This window comes from Phyllosticta capitalensis, assembly GCF_038381095.1.
Source record: "Phyllosticta capitalensis strain CBS 128856 chromosome Unknown BKA78scaffold_7, whole genome shotgun sequence".
Taxonomy (NCBI): Eukaryota; Fungi; Ascomycota; class Dothideomycetes; order Botryosphaeriales; family Phyllostictaceae; genus Phyllosticta; species Phyllosticta capitalensis.
In genome coordinates this window covers 930,150-949,683 of record NW_027117445.1, presented here as the reverse complement: position 1 = coordinate 949,683, position 19,534 = coordinate 930,150, and the positions used below count along the sequence as shown (strand labels likewise).

General features: G+C 54.6%; 8 protein-coding genes across 8 annotated transcripts; 3 read left to right on the top strand and 5 right to left on the bottom strand.

Annotated features, from left to right (window-relative positions):
• Positions 1–2,340: 2,340 nt before the first annotated feature.
• On the top strand, positions 2,341–3,993 carry BKA78DRAFT_354281 (uncharacterized protein; the record flags this gene model as incomplete). The annotated part of the gene is made up of 1 exon (XM_066891705.1): positions 2,341–3,993. One exon carries the CDS (start codon positions 2,341–2,343, stop codon positions 3,991–3,993), a length of 1,653 nt encoding a protein of 550 aa, XP_066742606.1.
• Positions 3,994–5,741: 1,748 nt separating this feature from the next.
• BKA78DRAFT_297098 (uncharacterized protein) lies at positions 5,742–6,869 on the bottom strand (the record flags this gene model as incomplete). Its single annotated transcript, XM_066886716.1, has 3 exons — positions 5,742–6,277; positions 6,338–6,708; positions 6,841–6,869. The coding sequence occupies 3 exons, from the start codon at positions 6,867–6,869 to the stop codon at positions 5,742–5,744; spliced, it is 936 nt and encodes a 311-aa protein (XP_066742605.1).
• A 1,612-nt stretch (positions 6,870–8,481) lies between these two features.
• BKA78DRAFT_354279 (uncharacterized protein) lies at positions 8,482–9,510 on the top strand (the record flags this gene model as incomplete). The annotated part of the gene is made up of 1 exon (XM_066891704.1): positions 8,482–9,510. One exon carries the CDS (start codon positions 8,482–8,484, stop codon positions 9,508–9,510), a length of 1,029 nt encoding a protein of 342 aa, XP_066742604.1.
• A 1,221-nt stretch (positions 9,511–10,731) lies between these two features.
• BKA78DRAFT_163394 (uncharacterized protein) lies at positions 10,732–11,575 on the top strand. Its single transcript, XM_066883139.1, has 2 exons — positions 10,732–10,995; positions 11,074–11,575. Exons 1-2 carry the CDS (start codon positions 10,874–10,876, stop codon positions 11,513–11,515), a joined length of 564 nt encoding a protein of 187 aa, XP_066742603.1. The 5' UTR covers positions 10,732–10,873; the 3' UTR covers positions 11,516–11,575.
• Positions 11,576–11,635: 60 nt separating this feature from the next.
• BKA78DRAFT_253764 (quinone oxidoreductase) lies at positions 11,636–12,910 on the bottom strand (the record flags this gene model as incomplete). Its single annotated transcript, XM_066884846.1, has 2 exons — positions 11,636–12,192; positions 12,379–12,910. 2 exons carry the CDS (start codon positions 12,908–12,910, stop codon positions 11,636–11,638), a joined length of 1,089 nt encoding a protein of 362 aa, XP_066742602.1.
• A 1,445-nt stretch (positions 12,911–14,355) lies between these two features.
• On the bottom strand, positions 14,356–15,369 carry BKA78DRAFT_163397 (uncharacterized protein). Its single transcript, XM_066883140.1, has one exon. The coding sequence runs from the start codon at positions 15,142–15,144 to the stop codon at positions 14,542–14,544; it is 603 nt and encodes a 200-aa protein (XP_066742601.1). The 5' UTR covers positions 15,145–15,369; the 3' UTR covers positions 14,356–14,541.
• Positions 15,370–16,684: 1,315 nt separating this feature from the next.
• On the bottom strand, positions 16,685–17,722 carry BKA78DRAFT_345006 (uncharacterized protein). Its single transcript, XM_066890476.1, has 2 exons — positions 17,310–17,722; positions 16,685–17,257 (listed from the first exon to the last, which is right to left on the bottom strand). Exons 1-2 carry the CDS (start codon positions 17,530–17,532, stop codon positions 16,875–16,877), a joined length of 606 nt encoding a protein of 201 aa, XP_066742600.1. The 5' UTR covers positions 17,533–17,722; the 3' UTR covers positions 16,685–16,874.
• On the bottom strand, positions 17,449–19,422 carry BKA78DRAFT_372606 (uncharacterized protein; the record flags this gene model as incomplete). Its single annotated transcript, XM_066892745.1, has 2 exons — positions 17,449–18,705; positions 18,754–19,422. The coding sequence occupies 2 exons, from the start codon at positions 19,420–19,422 to the stop codon at positions 17,860–17,862; spliced, it is 1,515 nt and encodes a 504-aa protein (XP_066742599.1). The 3' UTR covers positions 17,449–17,859.
• Positions 19,423–19,534: the final 112 nt, after the last annotated feature.

The following is a 19,534-nucleotide window of genomic DNA, read 5'->3' as shown; positions in this document are numbered from 1 at the left end:
TGGGTTTTGTTTCTATGAATTCCACCCTTGCTCCACGTGGAGCAAAAGCGCGAGTCAAGAAATGCAAGGTGGAAGTTGGTGTTGATGATGAGAAGGGGAGGTGATGTTCGCTGCAGTGAGCAAAGTCGCTCGACTCGGTGCAGGGCATGCAGGCATCTGGCGGGGCGGAAAATGCTCACTGCCTTGCGCACCCCCTGTTTGTACCCCATCCGATCATGTCAGCGCTAGTTGATTATCAACTTCAGTTGCACAAATACGGTGGTGCTGGTAAGGCACTGTCTGCATTCAGAAGTCCGATGACGTACTCCCGGCACAAAGTTCTCAAAAAAGGTTAATTATCAACCAGGAGGGAGTATAGGATTCGAAGCCCCAGCTTCAGAAACCAGCCTTGATATCGACGCAGCACCTGTTGGTGGCAAGTGAGTGTCTTGTGCAAAATTTCTCAGGTATCAATTGCAGACTTCATTATCTGACAACACTAAAGCTCCGAGATTCGTCGTACGAGCCATCTGCTGATGCCAATTTGCGTGAGTTCCTCAAACCAAGACAATTACCATCTGACTGACCAATCATGAATTCAACTTTGAGGCGTGTCTTCTATCCGCATGTTGCCGTGGTGTTTCCGCAATACAGGTACAGGCTCAGGTTTGGTGTCATGGTGGTTGAAAGGAAAATGGGAGTCTCAAGGCCTGGTTCTCCGCATGTGATCCTCGAGTCTTTGTCTTTCGTCGTTTCGCAAGTGCTGCTTGTGCTCAGAGATTCCACGTAGTCGGAGGAAAGTGATCTACACCCGAATCGCAACAGTTGCCATGTGTTGTCCGAACCGAAGCAGGCAACGGACCAATTGCATGTTTTCAACCCTCTAGTACTGGTCTCTGGGGACGCCACCGACGCGATATGTGAAGCCACCGTCTCTCATCTGGCCAGCCATATGATCGATAGGGCGTGCAAAGGGAGGAGAAAACGAAAACGCCGGTCCTTTCTCCGTCGACTTCATTCGGACTCTTTTGAGGCCGAAGACGCGTATGACCAAGTTCTCCTGTGTCTGTGAGATGGCGGACGACCTGAGACCTACCCCGGACTTGCAAACCATCAAATGCTAGCTAGCTCTGACCAGGCTCATCTTGACAAGTTGCACGCCCAGTTGGATATGTAAGCCGTGCTGCCATGCTTGCTCATACGACGAGGAGCATCAGGCACAGGAGAAGCTTCGCCCAAGCACCTCGTGTAAGACGACAAAATCCTCATTCCGCGAAGCGGCCCTCGCAGTCTCGCAGGTCAAAAGCTTGGTTGGCTGCTGTGCAGAGTCGTCATTTGGCTCCAGCATCCCACGAGTCAAGTCAAGAATGACGAAGTTGTTTGGACCCCATCGGCGACTAAACAGTGCAGCGAAGGAAGGGGTACCTGTATATGTGCGGAGAGCACGTAGGTGGTGTGAGTAGGATCACGTCCATCAATGGTCTTGGACGTGTCCAAATCCGAAAAGCGCGTGGCTATAGTCTAGCTTTTTGGTCATGAAGATAATGGCAGTGCCCCGTACGCTGAGGCTCAGCAAAACCCACAGTCGATGGATGAGCGAAGAATTGTTTCAAAGCCGTCCTGAAGAGGAAAATGATGCATAAGTGGCCGGTAGTATTCGAGACACAACGCTGTCTGTACCGAGGGCATGGGTTGGCCCCAGAAGAAGAGTGGAGCGGTGTGGGTGCAGGGCAGGGCGTTTATTTCAGGAGCGGCCCGCAGCGCAGCGCAGCCCCATCCATTGGAACATCATCTTCTTCGTTGCTGTCTGAGTCTCTCGCGCCGCATGCCCCATCCAGCCCCAGCCAACCGCACCGTTACCTCAGTGGCGCCATGTGCCAAAGCTTAGCTGCGGTTCCTGCCACGATGGATGCTCGGTCGAGGACGCTGCGTCGTGCCCTGCTCAATTAGCGCTGACTAACCGACACCTCCTGCTCCACCACCACAACCGCCTCTCGATTGCATGATCGGAAATCCCTGCTTGGTGATCCTGGAGAGGAGGCTGGCTGGCTGGCTCGCGCAGATGGTCGGATCGTTGCTCGTGGGGGCCTCGACGACGCGTTGCTTTGCTGCCCTGGCTAACCACACAGGCATCAGCCTCAAGCTCACCTACTGTACGCCCACCGACCATCATACCCACTCCACGCGAGGCTATCCCGATGGATTCGACTCACCTTAAAGGCCCGCTAGCCGTGGTCGGGAAGCCCGGTCTGGATCCTCCATCTTCCATCTCAGCAATTTGGCCTCGACTTTGAACCGAGGTGCTACCACTTCTTTCTCAGCCCCGTCCTTTTCCTTGCAAGCAATCTTCGCCAATCCAAAATGCACACCTCGAGCCGTGCGGATCCTCCGAAACGGCCTGAGCGCCTCCGCGACAGCTGCAACTCGTGCGCTCAGGCCAAGGTCCGTTGCACGCGAGACAAGCCTGTCTGCGCGCGTTGCGCAACAAAATCACTGCGTTGCGACTACAGTCCGTCGATGCGCAAAGGCAAGCAAAGAACCACTGGAGGTAGTATCAGCAGTACCAAGAAGAGCTCCGGCGCCGGTTCCCCTCGGAAATCGCCCTCGCAACCGCACGAAGACCTGAGAAGGAGCTACTCCACGAGCAGCCACGGCCGAACATCATCTCACCACCAATTTCCGCGGATGGACCAGAACTTGCGTACGCCTTCACCGCAGATTCCATGGAACGACGGCATATGGAGCTGCTCGGATGCCACGGGTGGTAGCTTTCCAGGTCTGTTCTCGCAGGACGTCTTTGCAATGCCGTACATGGCACAACCGCTGCCTGACATGTATCCTGCATGCGGACCTCTTCCCAACGCCTTTGGGGTAGACCAAATAAGCCTTGATTGCGCCGGAGTCGGGGCTTTTGCAGATCTTTCGGGGTACGCTGGCGGAGATGGGGCTGCCATGGGAGCCATGGACGACATGGACGTCGCCATGCTAGGCAACGATGGCATGTTTGGACTAGGAGAACAAAAACAACAGTCCTACAACCAGGCAGTACCGCTTTCTCACGGCTCGCCGTCTGCCATGTCGACTTCCAGTTCCAGCACGGGGACGGTGCGGACAAACGATTCGACGCAGCACGACTGCATGGCGCGAGTGCTGGAAATGATGGCCCAAGTGAACTCGTCACAAGTAGAGGGAGGACCAGCAGTGCCATCGCAAATCCGCATTCTGGTTCGGAACAAGACAATCGTCGACTCGATTGCGCAAATCCTGCAGTGCGGCGTCTGCATGCAAGAAATGCGCACTCCGCACATCCTGACCATCCTGACCATCTCTCTCATCGCCAGCTACAAGTGCGTGCTGCAATCTTTCGCTGGCGACCAGTCAACTACCGCAGCCTCGAGTACCAGAAACAGCAGTAGCACAGCCAGCAGCACCAGCACGTCACCGCCCCCTCCTCCCACGACGACGGGGTCTTCACTGCCCCCGACCATGCCAACCACCAACACCATCGCGCCCGCCCTCGCCGCCCTGTCAGGCCTCGGGATCGACGCGGCCACGAGCACGCACGGCGCCCCCATTGCCACGCCCAGTGCAAATCTGCTCCACCACGGGGCGGGAGCAGCTGCGGGCTTCGGGCCGCCGCCACCAGCAGCACCACAGCCACAGCCACAGCAGCCATCGATGATGATGGCGAGCCTCCGAAACGACGCAAAGACGCGCATGCAAATCATCTTCACGGAGCTGGCGCGCGTGCGCACGCTGGTCGACGCCATGGCGGACGCGCTGCGCGAATGCGGCCGCAGCTTCGACGAGCGTGCTGCCGCGGCCGCGGCGGGGGCGGCGGCCGCCAGCGAGGACAGCGGTGCCGTTGGCATGGCTGGCGTCGATGGCGGCGCAGGTGCTGGTGGCGGCGAGGCTGAGAACCTCACGCACTCGATGGTCTTGGGCCAGCTGGAGAAGGTGCTCAGGGCAAAGGAGCGAAGTGTTTTCCAGGCCGTCGTGAGGGCTGTGCGGTAGGCAATCGGCCGCGAATGGGGCTTGTTGCTGGTGGTGTACATACGGCGAGGTATTTGCGTGGTCAGCGTTCAGTCTAGCGAAGTGCGTCTTGGAGTTGTGTGGGTCGAAGTTGTTCTTTTCCCTTTTCCTCCTTTACCCCCCTTTTCTGTCTTTTGCGCCTCAATTCCTGTTCTCCTTATCCCTTTCAACACTTGCCTCCGCTGCGTCTGATTCTGGATATCCCCCCTGCTTGGTTCCATCTCTCATCTCCTTGTTTTCTCTCGTTGTGGATAGATCTTCGCGTGGACGAATAGATGGATGGACGGATCGGATTTACAATCGCTTTAGATACCTACCTCGCTTTTGGGTTTATAGATATATATCGAGTCCAGCAAATGGAAACAAAAAACATGGCCGATTACCACCTGAATTCGCGTGCGTGCAATTGTTGTACTGATTGGAACGTGAATGATCCTGCAAGGCAATCAGCGGGGGGAGTGGCCGGCAAGAAGCACCTCGATGCGTCGACAACTGGATTAACAGTTTCCAAAGCAGCATGCCCGCCCTCGGCGCATGAATGATGTGGCATTTTAGAGTCCTGCTGTAGTGCATCAAGTGCCAGCTACATAGCTGATCGTGTGGCGAGTGACTTTGGTTGGTTTGGTCACTTGGTAACGCCCGTTCAAGCAGCTTGATACCATGCGACTACTACTGTGAGGCAAAGGCCGTGGTTAGCTCCAGTAATGAGAGGGGGCGTGAGAAAAGTATGTTGCAAGGTTCTGGTCGACCAGCGTGCAACGTCTGTAAAAATGCGTGCTCTGTTTTTAGTCGGGCGCGGTCTGTCCAAGCGTCGACACAACTAGCCATCCGACCACCGCTTCTTTCATCCTTTATGCCAAAGCCTCGAGACACGTCGCGCAGTAATGCGAAAAGAGGCGGAGACGGAATTTCTTTTTCGAGGGTAGCAAGTTCTTGAACTGACGAAGAGCAGTCGAGCTGACTTCGATAAGTACGACACTTTGTGGAAAAAGCATGGCGCAAACGCGAAGCAGATGCAATGGACAAAGGACAAAGTAACGTTTGAATTGCCGCAAACTGCGATTTTTGTTTTCCGGTGGTCACCCAAGGCCATCGTGCCGCAAAAGTTGCAGCTAGACACCGCGGGCACCCGGATCAGGTGTCTACTCAAATCCAAAGCCGCGATTCAGTGCTCAAGTCCAAAAGCACATCCAGTCTCAGGTTGTTTGTTTCGCTTGACAACCAACGAATTCGAGTAATTCAAAAAGTTGCAAAGGACAGGGTCCGAGTCTGAATCGATCAAAGGTCTAGACCTCTGCTTGTCCCGGAATTCGGGGACATATGTGCGGAGGGCATTCCAGAGCTGGAGGCGCATTCCTGCTCAACAAAGCCTGGGACTGTGAAACCCTTTCTCGAATTCTGGAGGCCTGCTCAACCAGGGCAAAGCAAAATCAGACGTCCACAGGACGTTTCAAGCCGTGGTTTCAAGGCAAAGGTCTGAAACTTTTGCCAGCTGCAATTACTATGCAGTCAGATATCGTGCAGTCCCAGTTCATTGTAGCATAACAATTTCGTAACGCGTCTATCCAGGCTGTGCGACTGATTAGCGCGCAGGAAGTCGTGGCATGATTCGTATCGTGATTTCCTGGGTCCCGCCCTTTTTAGGAGAACATGTGTGATGGCGTATGAAGGCGAGAGGTGGAGAGTGGCAAGGCAGTCCCCAAGAGACTTCCCTTGTGAAGGGCAGGGGCTCAGGAGGCCAAAAGCCCGTGGATCCTGTCTATGCGCTGCACTGCGCCCTCCAGTCTCTGCAGCCTGATCTTCTTTTCCTGATCCCGCTTTTCCAAAATGTCTACGCGCTCCTGGAGTTTTGCCTTGGCTCTCCGCTCGTTGGCAACCATTTCGTTGGCAGTTTGGAAGAGCGACGCGGTCAGCTCCTCGACATCAGCATCCTGTTTTGCAATCTTGGCCTCTGCCTCCTCACGCAAAGCCCTCTCCTTGTCAAGAGCACTCCGGGTCTCGCGCAGCTCCTCGTCGATGTGTTTGATGGGTGGTAAAACCGGAGGATTCGGGGGAACAGGAGGAGTAGTAGTCGGGAGAGGTGGAGGCGGGGCATGGAGTGCTGAAGAGGACTTGCGACGCGACAGTAGATTGGAAAGGCGCGAGCCTCGTCCCTGGGAGTTGGCAGTATGGGGCCTAGCTTCGTCGGCGGCGTCAGAGGCGGCGCCGGAGGACTGGCGGGCTTTCAAGCGGCGCAACTCGTCCTCATAGTCGGCGAGCTTGTCAGCTGCGGGTCAGGTTAGCGAAATGCACGTGGTGGATGGTGTGCAGACGCTGGGCGCCGTACCTGCCGAAGAGGCCTTTTCGGTCAACAGCCTCACTTGGCCCTCGAGGTCTGCGATTCTCTGTTGGGCATAACCGGGGTAGGCGTCAGCGAGGTCGGCCACAGAGGTGCCGCAGGAAGGGCACGCAGGGCCATGATTGTGGTTTGCAGGAGTGGGGTAGGCAGGCGAGGCCGTAGTGGCGATGCCAGTCGACATCTGAGAAAAAGTTGATGACTGATGGTGGTGATATGCCAGATATGGAACAGAGAAACCAGGACGGGATCGGCGGGGACTTGACGGGGCAGCGAGCGGAATGGGGAAAGGAGCGGTTGACGCCGGGTTGCTTGCAGGTGCTGGTGGCGTCGGCCAAGGGAAGAGTCGGGAGTCGGTCGGTCTTGGCCGTCATTGGTCAAAACCAGGGACTACACGTGACATCTGGCTGTATATTCAAGTTCTTCTACAATTTATTTCTATTTGCCACAGTTCGATATCTCCATCATTCACGATTGGCAGTTTCTCCACACACCTGGCTGGCATCGCTTGAGGTTCCGCCATGATGCTGCCCAAGGCGGCGGCCAAAAGGAAATTCGATTTTTTGCTTGGGTCTAGATGGTCCAGAGAATGTATTTTCCCAGATGTGTGGTTATGGTTTGCTTGGAGCAGGGACTTTGCCTGGCCTAGACCTGCCGCTGATATCATTGTAATGCGCGTTGACGTTGTTCCGCCTGGGTATAAACGTTTATGTTTATCGGGAAACGTCTATCGCGTTGGAGAGATGTTGGGCAGATAATGACGTACTGACGATACATGGTCTCTAGAAAAGTCCAGAGAGGCTCTTGTCAGCACGTGTGTGCATAGCTTGAAGAATGAGGAAACGATGCACCAAGGCCGGGCACAGTCTCCAATTAGTACATAGTTGCAATGCCCGTCGGTTGGTTCGCTTACCAATTCTCGTTGGGCACTGCCCGGGCGAATGGCCGAAAGAAAGACTGTGGATTATTCCGGGGTTGCATCATACAAGTCCTGTTTTTCCGCGGGTATTTGCGTCACAGCAGGCCGGGCTGCAAGGGTTTGTTTGGAGGGGCGCTGACAGTGTTTTTTGAGAGATGGTATACTGACACGGGTGCATTTGAAAAATGACCTCCACCGTGACGTCGTGCGTGGCTTGTGCGACGATGCGTAGCGCCGGCACTCTCTACTCTTCTGGTCCGCTCATCTGTCGACAGGAGGCAGAACGGGAGGTGCGATAGAGGCTCTAAATAAATAAGCGTTTGGCGGCCGGTAGAGAGACGGGAGCTCAGGGACGGCGGGAGCAGGGAGAGGGCCACGAGCCCTGGCTGCAACAACTTTCGTATACATGCAGCAGTACAACAACGACTGACTGCATGAGCACCTGTGCACGTCAGCTGCTGCAACGTCGTCCAAACAAAACGCCGGTGGTGGCGAGGGCGACGGGCATTCCACAGCCTGCAGGGTGCAATTTTGCCCTTTTCCCACTCTTTTTGCCATGCGATATCAAGAATGCCATCCTGATTCTTCAAATCCGACCAGAGGTGAGGCGTCGGGCGACCAACAAGAGCCACTCGGAGCGCGTTCCGCGGCACTGCCAGTCCACCGCAGTCCCTTGTGCCTTGGAAACTCGCTCGCACACTTCTCTTTCTGCCCTACCCTGAAGTCTCGACTCTCGCCCCTCGCTCGTCGCCCACCTACCCTTAGGTTGTCGAGTTGTCTTCGTCTCGCTCTTGCCTTGCCTTCGTCACTACCCCGGACCCATCAACCTACCTCACCGACAACGCTCATCACCCGCCCCCCGATTCTGAAAACTCCACCTCGCCAGAGAATCCCTTCAATTTTTTGATCCTGCCATCAGCTCTGCATTGCATTTGGCGTTTGGCGCTGTCCTAGCATTGCCTGCATTGTCGACCAAGCACCACTCACCGTCGTCCAGCACCTGTAGATGAGCCTAGTCGGAAAAGAAAAAACTTTGTCTTCCGATATCCAATCCGTTGACCGTCGCTTCAAAAGGAGTGGTGTATACGCAGGGCTGCGCACCCGAGTCGACCATTCCCACCTCTTCGATAAGAAGACCAACTCGACCGCCACTGAGTAAATCCTGGAGACCAACTCTCCATTTCTCCTGATTCCAAGCTCTTTGAAGCCCCTCACCATGGACGACAACGTCCAGCAAAGTACTTACAACTTCGACGACGCATTCGGCGGGGCACCAGATGACGATAACAGTCTCCTCGGCATCACCTTCTCTCAGCATTCTCTGGTGCTGCCATCATCTCTGTCGCATCAAACACCCTTCTTCCCCGCCAGCAGCGTCCCGCCCTCAACGTCGTCCTCCGGGTTGTCACTCGCCGAACCACTACCAACAGTGCGGCCTCAGGCTCTTTACAACGTTGGAGGCGGAGGATACTCGACATCTGGTGAGAATGTGCTTTCAGCCACCTCACCTCCCTCTGGTCCTCTTCCTATGCACTTGGGCGATGCTCGGGAGAAGCATGGACAATACACCCCCGACAGCGACAATACTCCGAAGAGAGATGTCGATCCAAAAGTCCAGAGCTATGCCAGCAAGGGTCAAAGCAATGCACCGGATCAGGCCGACCATGTCAAGGATAAGAGGCAGAAGAGGGCTTCGAGTGCGGCCAAGTCGAAGGCCAGCTCCCCAAAAAGACAACCAAGGAAGGCTTCAGCCGACGAGTCCGATCCGGAAGAGGCCCAGAAGCGCCAATCGTTTTTGGAGCGCAATCGAAAGGCGGCGTACAAGTGTCGGGAGAAGAAGAAGGAGTGGGTAACCAACCTGGAGGAGCAATGCCGAGACCTAGAAGCAACAAACCGGATGTATCAGGTCGAATTGGGCTTCCTCAGGTCCGAAGCCTTTGATCTCAAGAACAAGGTGTTCCAACATTCCAATTGTCAATTTGGTCCCATCGATGCTTTTATCGACGCCCAGGCTCAAAAGGTCTGCAATAGTGCCAACGTGCGTTCAGCATCTCAGGCTAGACCGGCTCCAAACACCAGGCCCAGTGCGAGTCCAGCGATTGGGTCGGCCGAGTTTCCAGGCCTAATAAGTAATGCCAGGTTTGATCAACCGTCTGATATTCACGCGCGAAGCGCTGGCAGTAGATCCCCGAGGAGGTCGATGACTGTCGAAGCCGACTCACTATACCAGGAGGACTGGGCATAGATATGACTGTTGCAAGGAGTCTGGGAGTCGTGCATTTGTGGTGTCACGGGGTTTTCGGTGTTTGTCTTGTTGCTTCATCCATATACCACACCAGGTCGTCTTGCTCTTTCATCATCATCTTGGCAATTTTTCTTTCCAACAGGGCCTCCCAAGGTGATGACTTCTCCTAAGAACATCACGCCAAACAGGGATTACGGGCTGGCCCTTGTCTTTCATAACGGAACAAACTTGAAGAAGAAGGAAGGCTCTCTGCCATGACATATCAGCTCCTCCACGAGCCGGGGGAGGACGAGCAAGCGTTAAGGGATACATACTATCTCTTCACACGCTACAGGGCTGGAAAAGTCCATAAGAATCGAAGAGCGTGGGTTACCCCGTTTCGAAAAACAGGTGCAATCGTGAAGAGGGACCAATGCACCTATGATTCAAGGGACAGGAGGCTAAACAGGTCTTATAAGGGTGGCATGCATGACGGGGACGGGGCGATCCGCCGGCCATGCTCCCATGGACCCAGAGGACCTACGTCAGCAGCGCAAAGACGCCAAGTTTCCCTGTTGCAGATCCGGGACCTAAGACAGGTGAAGCCTTGAACGACAAACGGGTGGCGTTTTTTTTTTCCAGTGGCGCTCGGGCGGACCGTTGTCCAACTGGGGGGGCTGCGGCTCTTCCATGCTGTCCTTGCAGTCTGACTTTGTGTACCTATGACTTCATACCCTCATCAGCCTCTGTCTGCTCCGGATTTCAAATCTCAATGCCGCACAGGATCACGGACAGGGATGACAGCAAACCTGGAGAGAAGATCTCGCACAATATTGAAGCTTGCGGCTCTTCCAAAAAAGTCAAATCGTTCTTGGGCCTCGGGAGAGGAGCTACAAGTAGGGCGAGTTCCAACAAGGGGGCGCCGGCTTTTTTCGAGGGCTACCAGCCACACTGGCGCCTACTAGACTGCGACAACAAAACAACGACACCAAAGCAAAGACGTCAGCAGCACCATCACGGCGGCTGCAGGGATCCAGGAATGGCGCCATGGGCCGGACACCGGTGGACGAGGGTGCAGTTCGTGGACTACCTAAAATGACAAGAAGATGCACGAGACTCTGCTCGCCTCGACATCAACACCGATACCCCACCACCTAGCCGTCGAGGATCGAGATCACGATGAAGCGTTGAAACACGTGACTGTTGTTGAGAAATGCGGGCCCCGGGAAGCTAGCGTCTGCCGCTGTTGGTCGGCTCCCGTCTGTACGGAGGAAACACGAATTCGATGAAGCCTGCTGCTTCAGTCTCATACTGCGGGCACACGTTTGCGAGGCACATTGCTCAAGTATCTGGACAACTGCCGCGGAATGAGTGATATCCTGGCATGAAACCGAGCTATCCACGCTGCGACGAACAACAGAACCTGGCAGCTTGTACATGTCATTCGACTCGCCTCGCACCTCCCAAACTACATGTCGAGCAGCCTCCAAGAAGCCTCCGCCTGACGTATGCATGGAGCGCCTTTCAATCCAATTAGCGCTTTATTTCGCGCATGTTTTCGAATGGCGTTGCTGATGGTCGAAGCCGCTGCAGCAACAGTAACTGGACAACACCGCCTCCACGTCCACGCCACGGCTCTCTGCGTCTTCCGTCTCGCCTCGATTCGGATCCATTGCCGCGACGCCCTTCGAATCGTGAAATTTCGAGAGGATCACATTCCGCAACTGGCCCTCGTAGCCAGTGTCTGACGCCTTCGGCGCCCTACATCCGTGATTTGATGGCAAACGACGAGGTTTGCACGTTCAAAGTGTCAGAAGCATTGGGTCATTGTGGCGTTGAAGTGCATCATGGTATTTCTGATGATGCACAATGGCTTTTGAGGTTGCGGCACGCCAATTGGGCCTCCCGCTTTGGGCAAACCTGGCCGTCTCTCTCAACGTCCAGGCGGGTCTCTTCGACCACTTGTGGTACACTGACAACCGATTATACAGTCAATGTGATGATTTGGCATTGCATTCAGTCATGATCAAGTCACACTGAGAATATCAAAAGTGGGAGCAGCATCCCGGATTGCCCTCTTGTGATGCACCGGGCTCATTAAATCTACGATTCGCTTCGACCCACCAAAGGACCGGCCGGCAGTCTCTCACGTACAACATCCTTCGCCCGGAACCTCCAAACCAACCTTCCCAATCACCCTGCTAGCCTCGACCGCCTGGTGCGCCTTTACAACGCCCTCGACGGTCAACGGCAACGTCTCCCGCAAATGGCTTACAATCCTTCCCTCGTCGACCCAACCCGCCAAGCGCCGCAAAATCTCGCCGTGGCTCTCGACGTCGACGCCATACCACGGCTTCGCGCCCAGCAGCTCCCACACAAACGTCAGACACTTTGCCATCCACTCCGCGCCGTACATGTCTAGGGTCTCGGTCTGCACGATGCTGCAGACTTTGCCAAAGGGTGCGCAGATGGCTGCCGCGGCGTCCATGTACTGCTCGGTGCGGTAGGTGATGAAGACGTACTTGATCGGGACGTCCAGCTGTAGCGCCTCGACCTGCGGCGGCAGAGCCTCGCGGTGGTTGACCACGTGAGTTGCACCCATGGAGCGGCTGAACTCTGTTGTCTCGGGCCGTGAAGCTGTTGTCACTACCACTGGGAGCCGCAGAATGCGACGCGCAATTTGCGTGGCCACAGAACCAACTCCTACAAGAAGGTGAAAGATGCGTGTGAGCAAAGCAAAGTACAAGAACGCGGACACTACCAGAGACGCGGGAAGGCGGGTGAGGGGGAGAAACTGGCCAGAGCCTTTTCTCGCTGCCGCAAAAGCAAGCCCATTTTCTTTCCCGCGTCCCCGAGACGGCAGAGGAGGGAGACAAAAGATCAACTTACCACCAGCACCATTCACAATCAATACGCCAGCCTGCTCGCCCTCTCGAATTTCCATCCTCTCCACCAGAGCCTCCCACGCCGTGATCCAAGTCAACGGCAAAGCAGCAGCCTGGGCCCAACTCAAATTCTTAGGCTTGCGCGCAACGCTCCTCGCATCAACAACCTGCCACTGTGCATTCGCCCCCTGCCGCACCGGCGAACTCGAATAAAACACCTCATCGCCGACCTTCCACCCGGCAGCTGCCGCATCCTCGCCCACGCCCTCGACCACGCCCGCGCCGTCGAAGCCCAAGACGTGCGTCGGCGGAGAGGGCGCGCGGTCAAAGTAGGCGCGCGGGTTCTTGCTGGGCCCGGGATACGAGGTTGTTTGGTAGTCGTCGTACGTGCCTGCGCGCACCTTGGTGTCGACGGGGTTGACGCTCGTCGCGTGGATGCGGACGAGGAGGTCGTGTCCACTGGCGACGGGCTTGGGGAGCGAGACGCTGTGGAAGACGGTTGCGTCGCCGTGGCGGGAGAGAGCGACGGCGCGCATGGTTTCTCCTTGCGTGGACATGGTCGTTTGGGAGTAGGTTTTGAAAATTTGAATGTCAAAATGGATTTGGTCGCAAAAAGGTGGACAAGTCGACGGGATATGCAGGATGAATATAGGTAAAAAGGCAAGTAGTTGTAGAGGCTGATCAATTGATTCAACTGTAGGTTCAAATACTCGGACTTTCCAGCAAACAACCGGCCACTCATCCTATAGACACCTTGAACTTCTGCCGGGCCTCAATCCATCCCGTCATCTATCCCGTCATCCATCCCGTCATCCGTCAGTCGGTCACGTCGTCGTCGCTACCGAATCGGGAAACGCAAGCGCCCAGATTACTGAAATGCCATCGTTTGGGAAGCGACCACCAGAGGGACGTGACGTGCATGGTTGGTAAGCTTTCACGCGTCGGTCTGTGCAGCTGCCTTTCCCCCGCAAACTGATGTGATGTTGACGGGGTGATGGGCATCAGTGGGGCGTGCGGGGCCTCGACATTTCGACGAGGTGGCCAGGAGATGGTCGCAGCTACTTGCAAGGCGACGCGTTGGCATCGGAGTTGGACAAGGCTTCCTCAGGGTCTTGTTGACTGTTGATTGTACATTTCCACAGCCATGGGCTGCCTCCACTAAGAAAGGCACTTCTGAGGGGCTACCTAGGTGCGAATTTGCGGTATCGGCATCCGCGTAGACCTGGGGACAGGATTTCTCCTTCTCGGTGACCAATTGCTGAAGTCTTCCCGGGGGAAGATTCATGGTGCAAAGTCGCGACCATCTACTTTCACTTTTTGGGGGATACCTGTCTCCAATCTCTATCGAGCGGTTCTCCCATCCATCTCGCAGGCTTCCCGGAAATAACAACACCACGCATCGACTGACGACTAGGCGGTCCGTCAAGCTATCAACAGCCACAGGCACATCATGACGTCAACCCACAAGTGGACCTCCAATGTTCCCTGTTCTGTTGTTTCATTGCCCCCCTGTATGCCTCTGCTCTCTGCCTGCCTGTGGCATCAACCTCTCCTCCCTGTCTCCTCTTTTTCTTCAACACCAGCTCGTCCCTCACCAACACATGCTCCCCGCCACCACAGCCACTATCCTCTGATTCGTTCCTCTCCTCTGTCTCCAAAGATCCCAGCCGAGGTCCGACGCGAAGAAGCATCGGACAACGCTCGGGTCGTCTTCGTCGAGCTCCACTTTCCTTCGCGGGCGCACCCAGCAGTGCCCATCCGTCCGTCCCGCCCTTGCAGTGGCCGGCATCCATGACTTGCGGTCGGCTGGTTGTTGGATTGGTGGTGGGTCACGTTACCACTCACCCACACGCGGACGAATGGGTGGGCAGGGGAGACTGGGAAAGGCCTGGACCAGTCCATGGCCTTGTGGGCTCGGAGTGGACAGAATTGGAAGAGGTGGGGGACCGCGGTGACGGGCCGGCCCGCTGTCCGTATTTTGGTCAGTTTGTCCAGGATGCTCCGTGCTACGCGGCAGACCGATCGCGGCATGTTCATTGCAGCCTGCGGTGCGATTTTCGATATTGTGGACGAGGGTCTTCAGGGAATGATGTGGCGCGCAAGCAAGTAGGAGGAGAATCGGAAAAGTTTTCGGCACCGAAATCACTTGCGGCCGAGTGGGTGAAGTTCAGTCTGTATCCCAGAACAAAGCCACCTCGTACTTGAGCTTGAAGTGTTGCCTTTCCTTGTCGAGTCTCTTGATATCCTTCCTCATCGCCTTGATCTGCTCGGTTTTGGATGTGTTCTGGATGAGTAGGGTGTTGATCTGATGTTTTTGGAACGCAATGTTTTTGGAATGAGCCAGTTTCATCTTTTTGCAAGACGTCTCGGCTTGGAGCCGTACTCGCCTTTCGCGTTGGACGTCTTCTTGGAGGCTTCGCAGTTTCGTTTGCATGTCAGCGGCATCCGGGACATTTAGCGGTTTTGCGTCGCTCAATCTGCGTATGAGACGGCCTTGGTCCGCAATCTTTTTGACATGGAACTCTTTCTCGCTCTGCAGCCTCCTTAATTGCGCTCGAAGGACTGATTCGGTGGCAGAAATTCTAGAGGAGCTCGAGAGCTTATGCGACGGTCTTTCCTTGGACAAGCCATCATCCGTCAAATCGTACATTGAGTCAAACTCGGCGTCTTCAGCGACATGGGCCTCTCCAGTGGTGCTTGAAATGTCTGTGCTGCCACTTGATTCCGCGGAATCACGAGGAGACGTTTCCGGAAAGTACTTCACACGCATGGTCGGAAGATCAAGCTGGAAGGTCCTTTCAAGTCGCTGGAAATGGAATCAGGTCGGTGCATTGACGGTCTGCAAACAACTCACCCACTTCGATGTGCAGCTCGAAATTGTAGTCGAAATTGCCTGTGTCAAGTAGAGGCTTTGAACTTCGGGCAGGTGGGGTTTAGTTGTGGTGTCGTCAGTCAGTTCAATTCAGTCGCGACTGCCAGATACATACACACCCGCTGATGCCGATTGGTGTGCCGACCAGAAAGTCAATTGATCTGAGTCATTTACATCTCTACTTCCTTTCCCAAACGATGCGCTTTGGTCAAAAGGTCTCTTTTGCTGTCTACTGGATTTTATAGGACCGACAGGTACAGCCGCAACGCCATAGGCACACTGTACCAAACATTCTTAGAATACCAGCATGAACGCCCCGAGTACTCCCCGAACCCCTCAACATTCCTTCAAATCTTGCATGTCAAAATCTGGAGATTACGCTTCAAGTCGTTGATTTCCTTTGCTTGGAAAATCCGCGATGACTCTAGCCTGTTGATCTTGGTCTTTTGGTCACGGATGGTTTGGTGGAGCTGATCCTTTTCGCAACGCAACTCATTCAATTCCGCGCGAACATCTGCCAGACATCCCTGGAGTTGCCGTAGCCTGAGAATCATGTCGTCGGGACTATCGACTGCAGCGTGCGGCTTGAGCATTGTCGAACATGAAGATGATGTGGAGCCTCACCTGCTCTCCTCAAGCTCGCCCTTATGGATAGGTTCGCCCGAGCTTGAACAATCTTTCCCCCTGGACGGCCAGATATCGAAGGCGTACTTCCTGTAGAAGACGAGCTGCCCCTGACAGATTGTCTCGACCGAGCATGCACGTCCTCTTTGCGAGGGCGACCCCTTTTCCGCTTGACGACCTCCTGTATGGCGCCATCTTTCCTAGGGCGACCGCGTTTTCGGGGTGGGTCCTCCTGTGGAACCTCTTTCCTGGGACGGCCTGGTTTTCTTTTGATGGCCGGCGCTGGCTGCGGGCTCGGCCATCCTAGGAGGCGAGAGATTTCGGTGGACGCAGCGACGCTCGACTTCCTGCGCGACCTGCGCATCTTCGCCATCCTCACGCAGCCTTCAATCGAGGGAGGATGATAGGAGAGCGTCTAGTTAGGCTCTGGAAGATTGTTAGTATCTCTAGGTTCTCTCGAGCAAACTACCCCTGGCTACCCCTGACTGACCTGCGAAGTTGACGAAATGCATTCAATTGTGGGATGACAGAGAAGGAAGAGACGCGGTAAGACGGAGCATGAGTTTGGAAAGGCGGGATGACTGTTCCCCTTCCTGGCCCGCAGCCACAGCCTATTGGTTGCTCCAGAAACTCTCCTGGACAAGCTTTGCGGACTCTCAACCTACTCTCACGACTGGCAGCGAGCGACGAGCAGGATGTCTCATGCACACCATGTTTTGTTTCCTTTGGCCGTCGTTGGATCAATCAATTTGCACGCACATGGCCGTCCTCGATATCGAGATCAGCATTTCTAAGGACAGGCCCAGCGGCTGCACTCAACACATATCATTTTGGAAAGTATACCGAAAGCTGATAACTCCAAAGACGCACCCCCAGAGCTAGGCATCACGGCCCACATTCCAAACTTGACAAGCCTCAGCACACTCACTCATCTTCTTCACCTGCGTGATACAGCTCGAGCTCAGGAAAATCAAGACCTTGCTCACAAATCTTCTTCCCAATCCTCAAAAAATACGCATACCGCCCACCCCCAATTCCTTTTCGATATTGGCGAGAAATTCATCATTCTCCAGCCCAGACTCCGCACTCACCCTGTAAATCTTCTCCATGCTACAAAGCAGTTTCGCTAGAGACTTGAGCACAGGTAGCTTGGTCTCCTGGATGCGGAGCTCTTCTCCCAGACTGTCGATTTCCGTCCTTTGCTCCGACAACTCCGCGTTGAGCCGGGCAATCTGCCGCCCGTAGTTTGCGATGAGTTCGTCCTGCTCCTCCTTTTCGGCGAGGTAGTTCTCGGCGTTGGCTACCGTGCGCGCGAAATCCCGTCGCTCTTCAAGCTGTTTGATGATCGTGGAAGGCTCGTGGGTGGTGGCATTTTGGGTTTGCTGGTCTGCAAAGTTGCGTGAGTACAGCTGCACGCATTAAGAGGAGAGAAATCTCACTCCTTGGAGTGCCTCCTACTACGGTCCGCCTTTTTATTATCCGCTGATCGTTGCGAGTAGACTTTGGGGTCTGGATCGACTGGTTGGTATCTTGATACTCACTTCCATCTGATCCACATTGGGCGGGTGCCGCAATGGACATGAGACTTCGCTGACGCTCTGCGTTCGCAACCGAAATGCGCTCACCGGTTGATAGCCTGGAGGTTTGTTTTTTCCTTGCCATTCTTCCTTCCTGCCTAACAGATAGTTTGAAGGTCTCCTGTGCGAGAGGAAGGTGGAGTGACCCTCAGCAGAAGTCGATTTGAGACACAACCCAACAAGGTGCCGGCAAGTCCGATTGGTTACCAGAGATAAATTTGGTTCAGGCTCCCGTACTCTCAGGCTCGTCTCATGAGTAAGGGAGAGAAAGTTTGTAGTCTCACCACTTCATGTACAAGACGGTTGTTGGTATGGGAAAGTCAAAGTTGACCATGGCTCATTCAAGGCACATGAATTGTCAATTCGAAGCAATTTCGCCTACGACAACTCCTGGAAACAACAAGAAGCAAAATCAGAAATCCTGCTCGGCCATACACTTTCCCCAGTTCAGCAACGGACCATAATGATCACCAAGGTCGTCCTTGATGGCACCCAAAAACTCGTTCTTCTCCTCGTCATTTCCGTCTTCCGCCAACTGATCATATATCTGATTGACTCCATAGAGAAGACGCGCAGCCGCACGTTTGGCGGCTTCGGCGAACTGGTTCTTCTTTTCCTTGTCCTCTTGCAATTTCTCACACCTCATGCGTTCCTCCTCCAGTTCATGGAACATCTGGGCCTTTTCCGACTCCGCGCTCTTGAGCTCCCGTTGGAGCTGGGTCATCTGATTTCCTTGCTCTTTCAATTCCTCGTGCAGCTCCATCTTGTCGTCGACCGCCTGTCTGATGAGCTTTTGCAATTCTTTGATCATGTTCTTCTTTGCTTCCATCTCGGCACCAAGACTCGCCATCGACTGCTCCAACTCGTCAAATTGGGCCTTCTGTCGCTGTGCGTCAGCTTCGCTTGCCAGCTTCGCACTTTGAAGCTGCTGCAAGCTCTTTTCAAGCGCACTCCGACGCTCCTCCTGCTGCTGCAACTCAGCCTCAAGTTCGATAAGCCGCTCATCCCGCTCCTGCGACTCGCTTTCCAGCGCAGAGATCTCCGACTCCCTTTCTTCAAGGGCATTTCCCAATTTCTCCACCAAGTCCTCCACTCTGTCCATCGCCTGCTGCTTTTCAAACACCTCGCCGCTCAATTTTGCAATCTGAAGCTCTTGAGAGTCGATCTTTGACTCTTGCTCGCTGTTTTCCGTTTTCAGCCGCTTGTTTTCCTGCTTCAGCTTCTGAGGTTCGGCAATGCGTTTCAGTACGGCCGACGGCTGTTGTTTGTCAGTATAATCTCAAAAGACCTTGAATAAATTGCTAACCGTTGACTTCATTGTTGAGGTCGGTGATACCGGCTCCAAGGTCTTCTCCCCCAGCCGATGACCTTCCTTCTCCGCGACGAGATGAAGCCTAGGGGTGGCAGGCTCCGCAGGAGCTGTCGTGCCGCCGTCTGAGGTAATGTCGGTGGTTGTCCGCGTTTCAGTCCTTGAAATAGTATACGTCGAGGTGTTTGAATTTTCATTGAAGTCAAAAACAATGTTCCCATTGGATTTTGCTGTGTTTGTCTTCTTCTTCTTCGCTGCGGACGAGAGAGTAAGTTTTTTTGTTGGCTTTTGCTTGGCGATCCCTGGAGTCTTCTTCGGCTCCTCGCGCTGAGCTTCCTCCATCATTCCTTGGGCAAGTTCCGAGTCCAATGGAAGCGTAAAACGAGGGAGAGAAGCAGTAAGACCGCTATCGACCAGGAATCCCTCAGAGTCGAAATTGCGAAGATAAAATGGAATGAAATCTTTCTGGAGTTTGCCGGGGCAATCTTCACAGTGATATTTTTGCAGAACTTGTATCGCGTGATCCTTAGTTAGGACGCGGTGACGAGGCCATCTCGTGTCGCAATGGTACAGCGGTGACCGGCGTTTTGGGATAGTTCCAGTGAACTGGGCCCAATCTTTTGGATCAACGTCCGCTGGCCCATGCGGTACTCGTGAGGTTGGCATTTTGTCCTTCAAGGTAGATTTCAGAACTGGAAGCAAGTTTTTGAAAGAGACGTCAAGAGTGCGGACAGATTCAAGCAGCTGCGAGGAGCTGGAGAGCCCAACTTTTATCTTC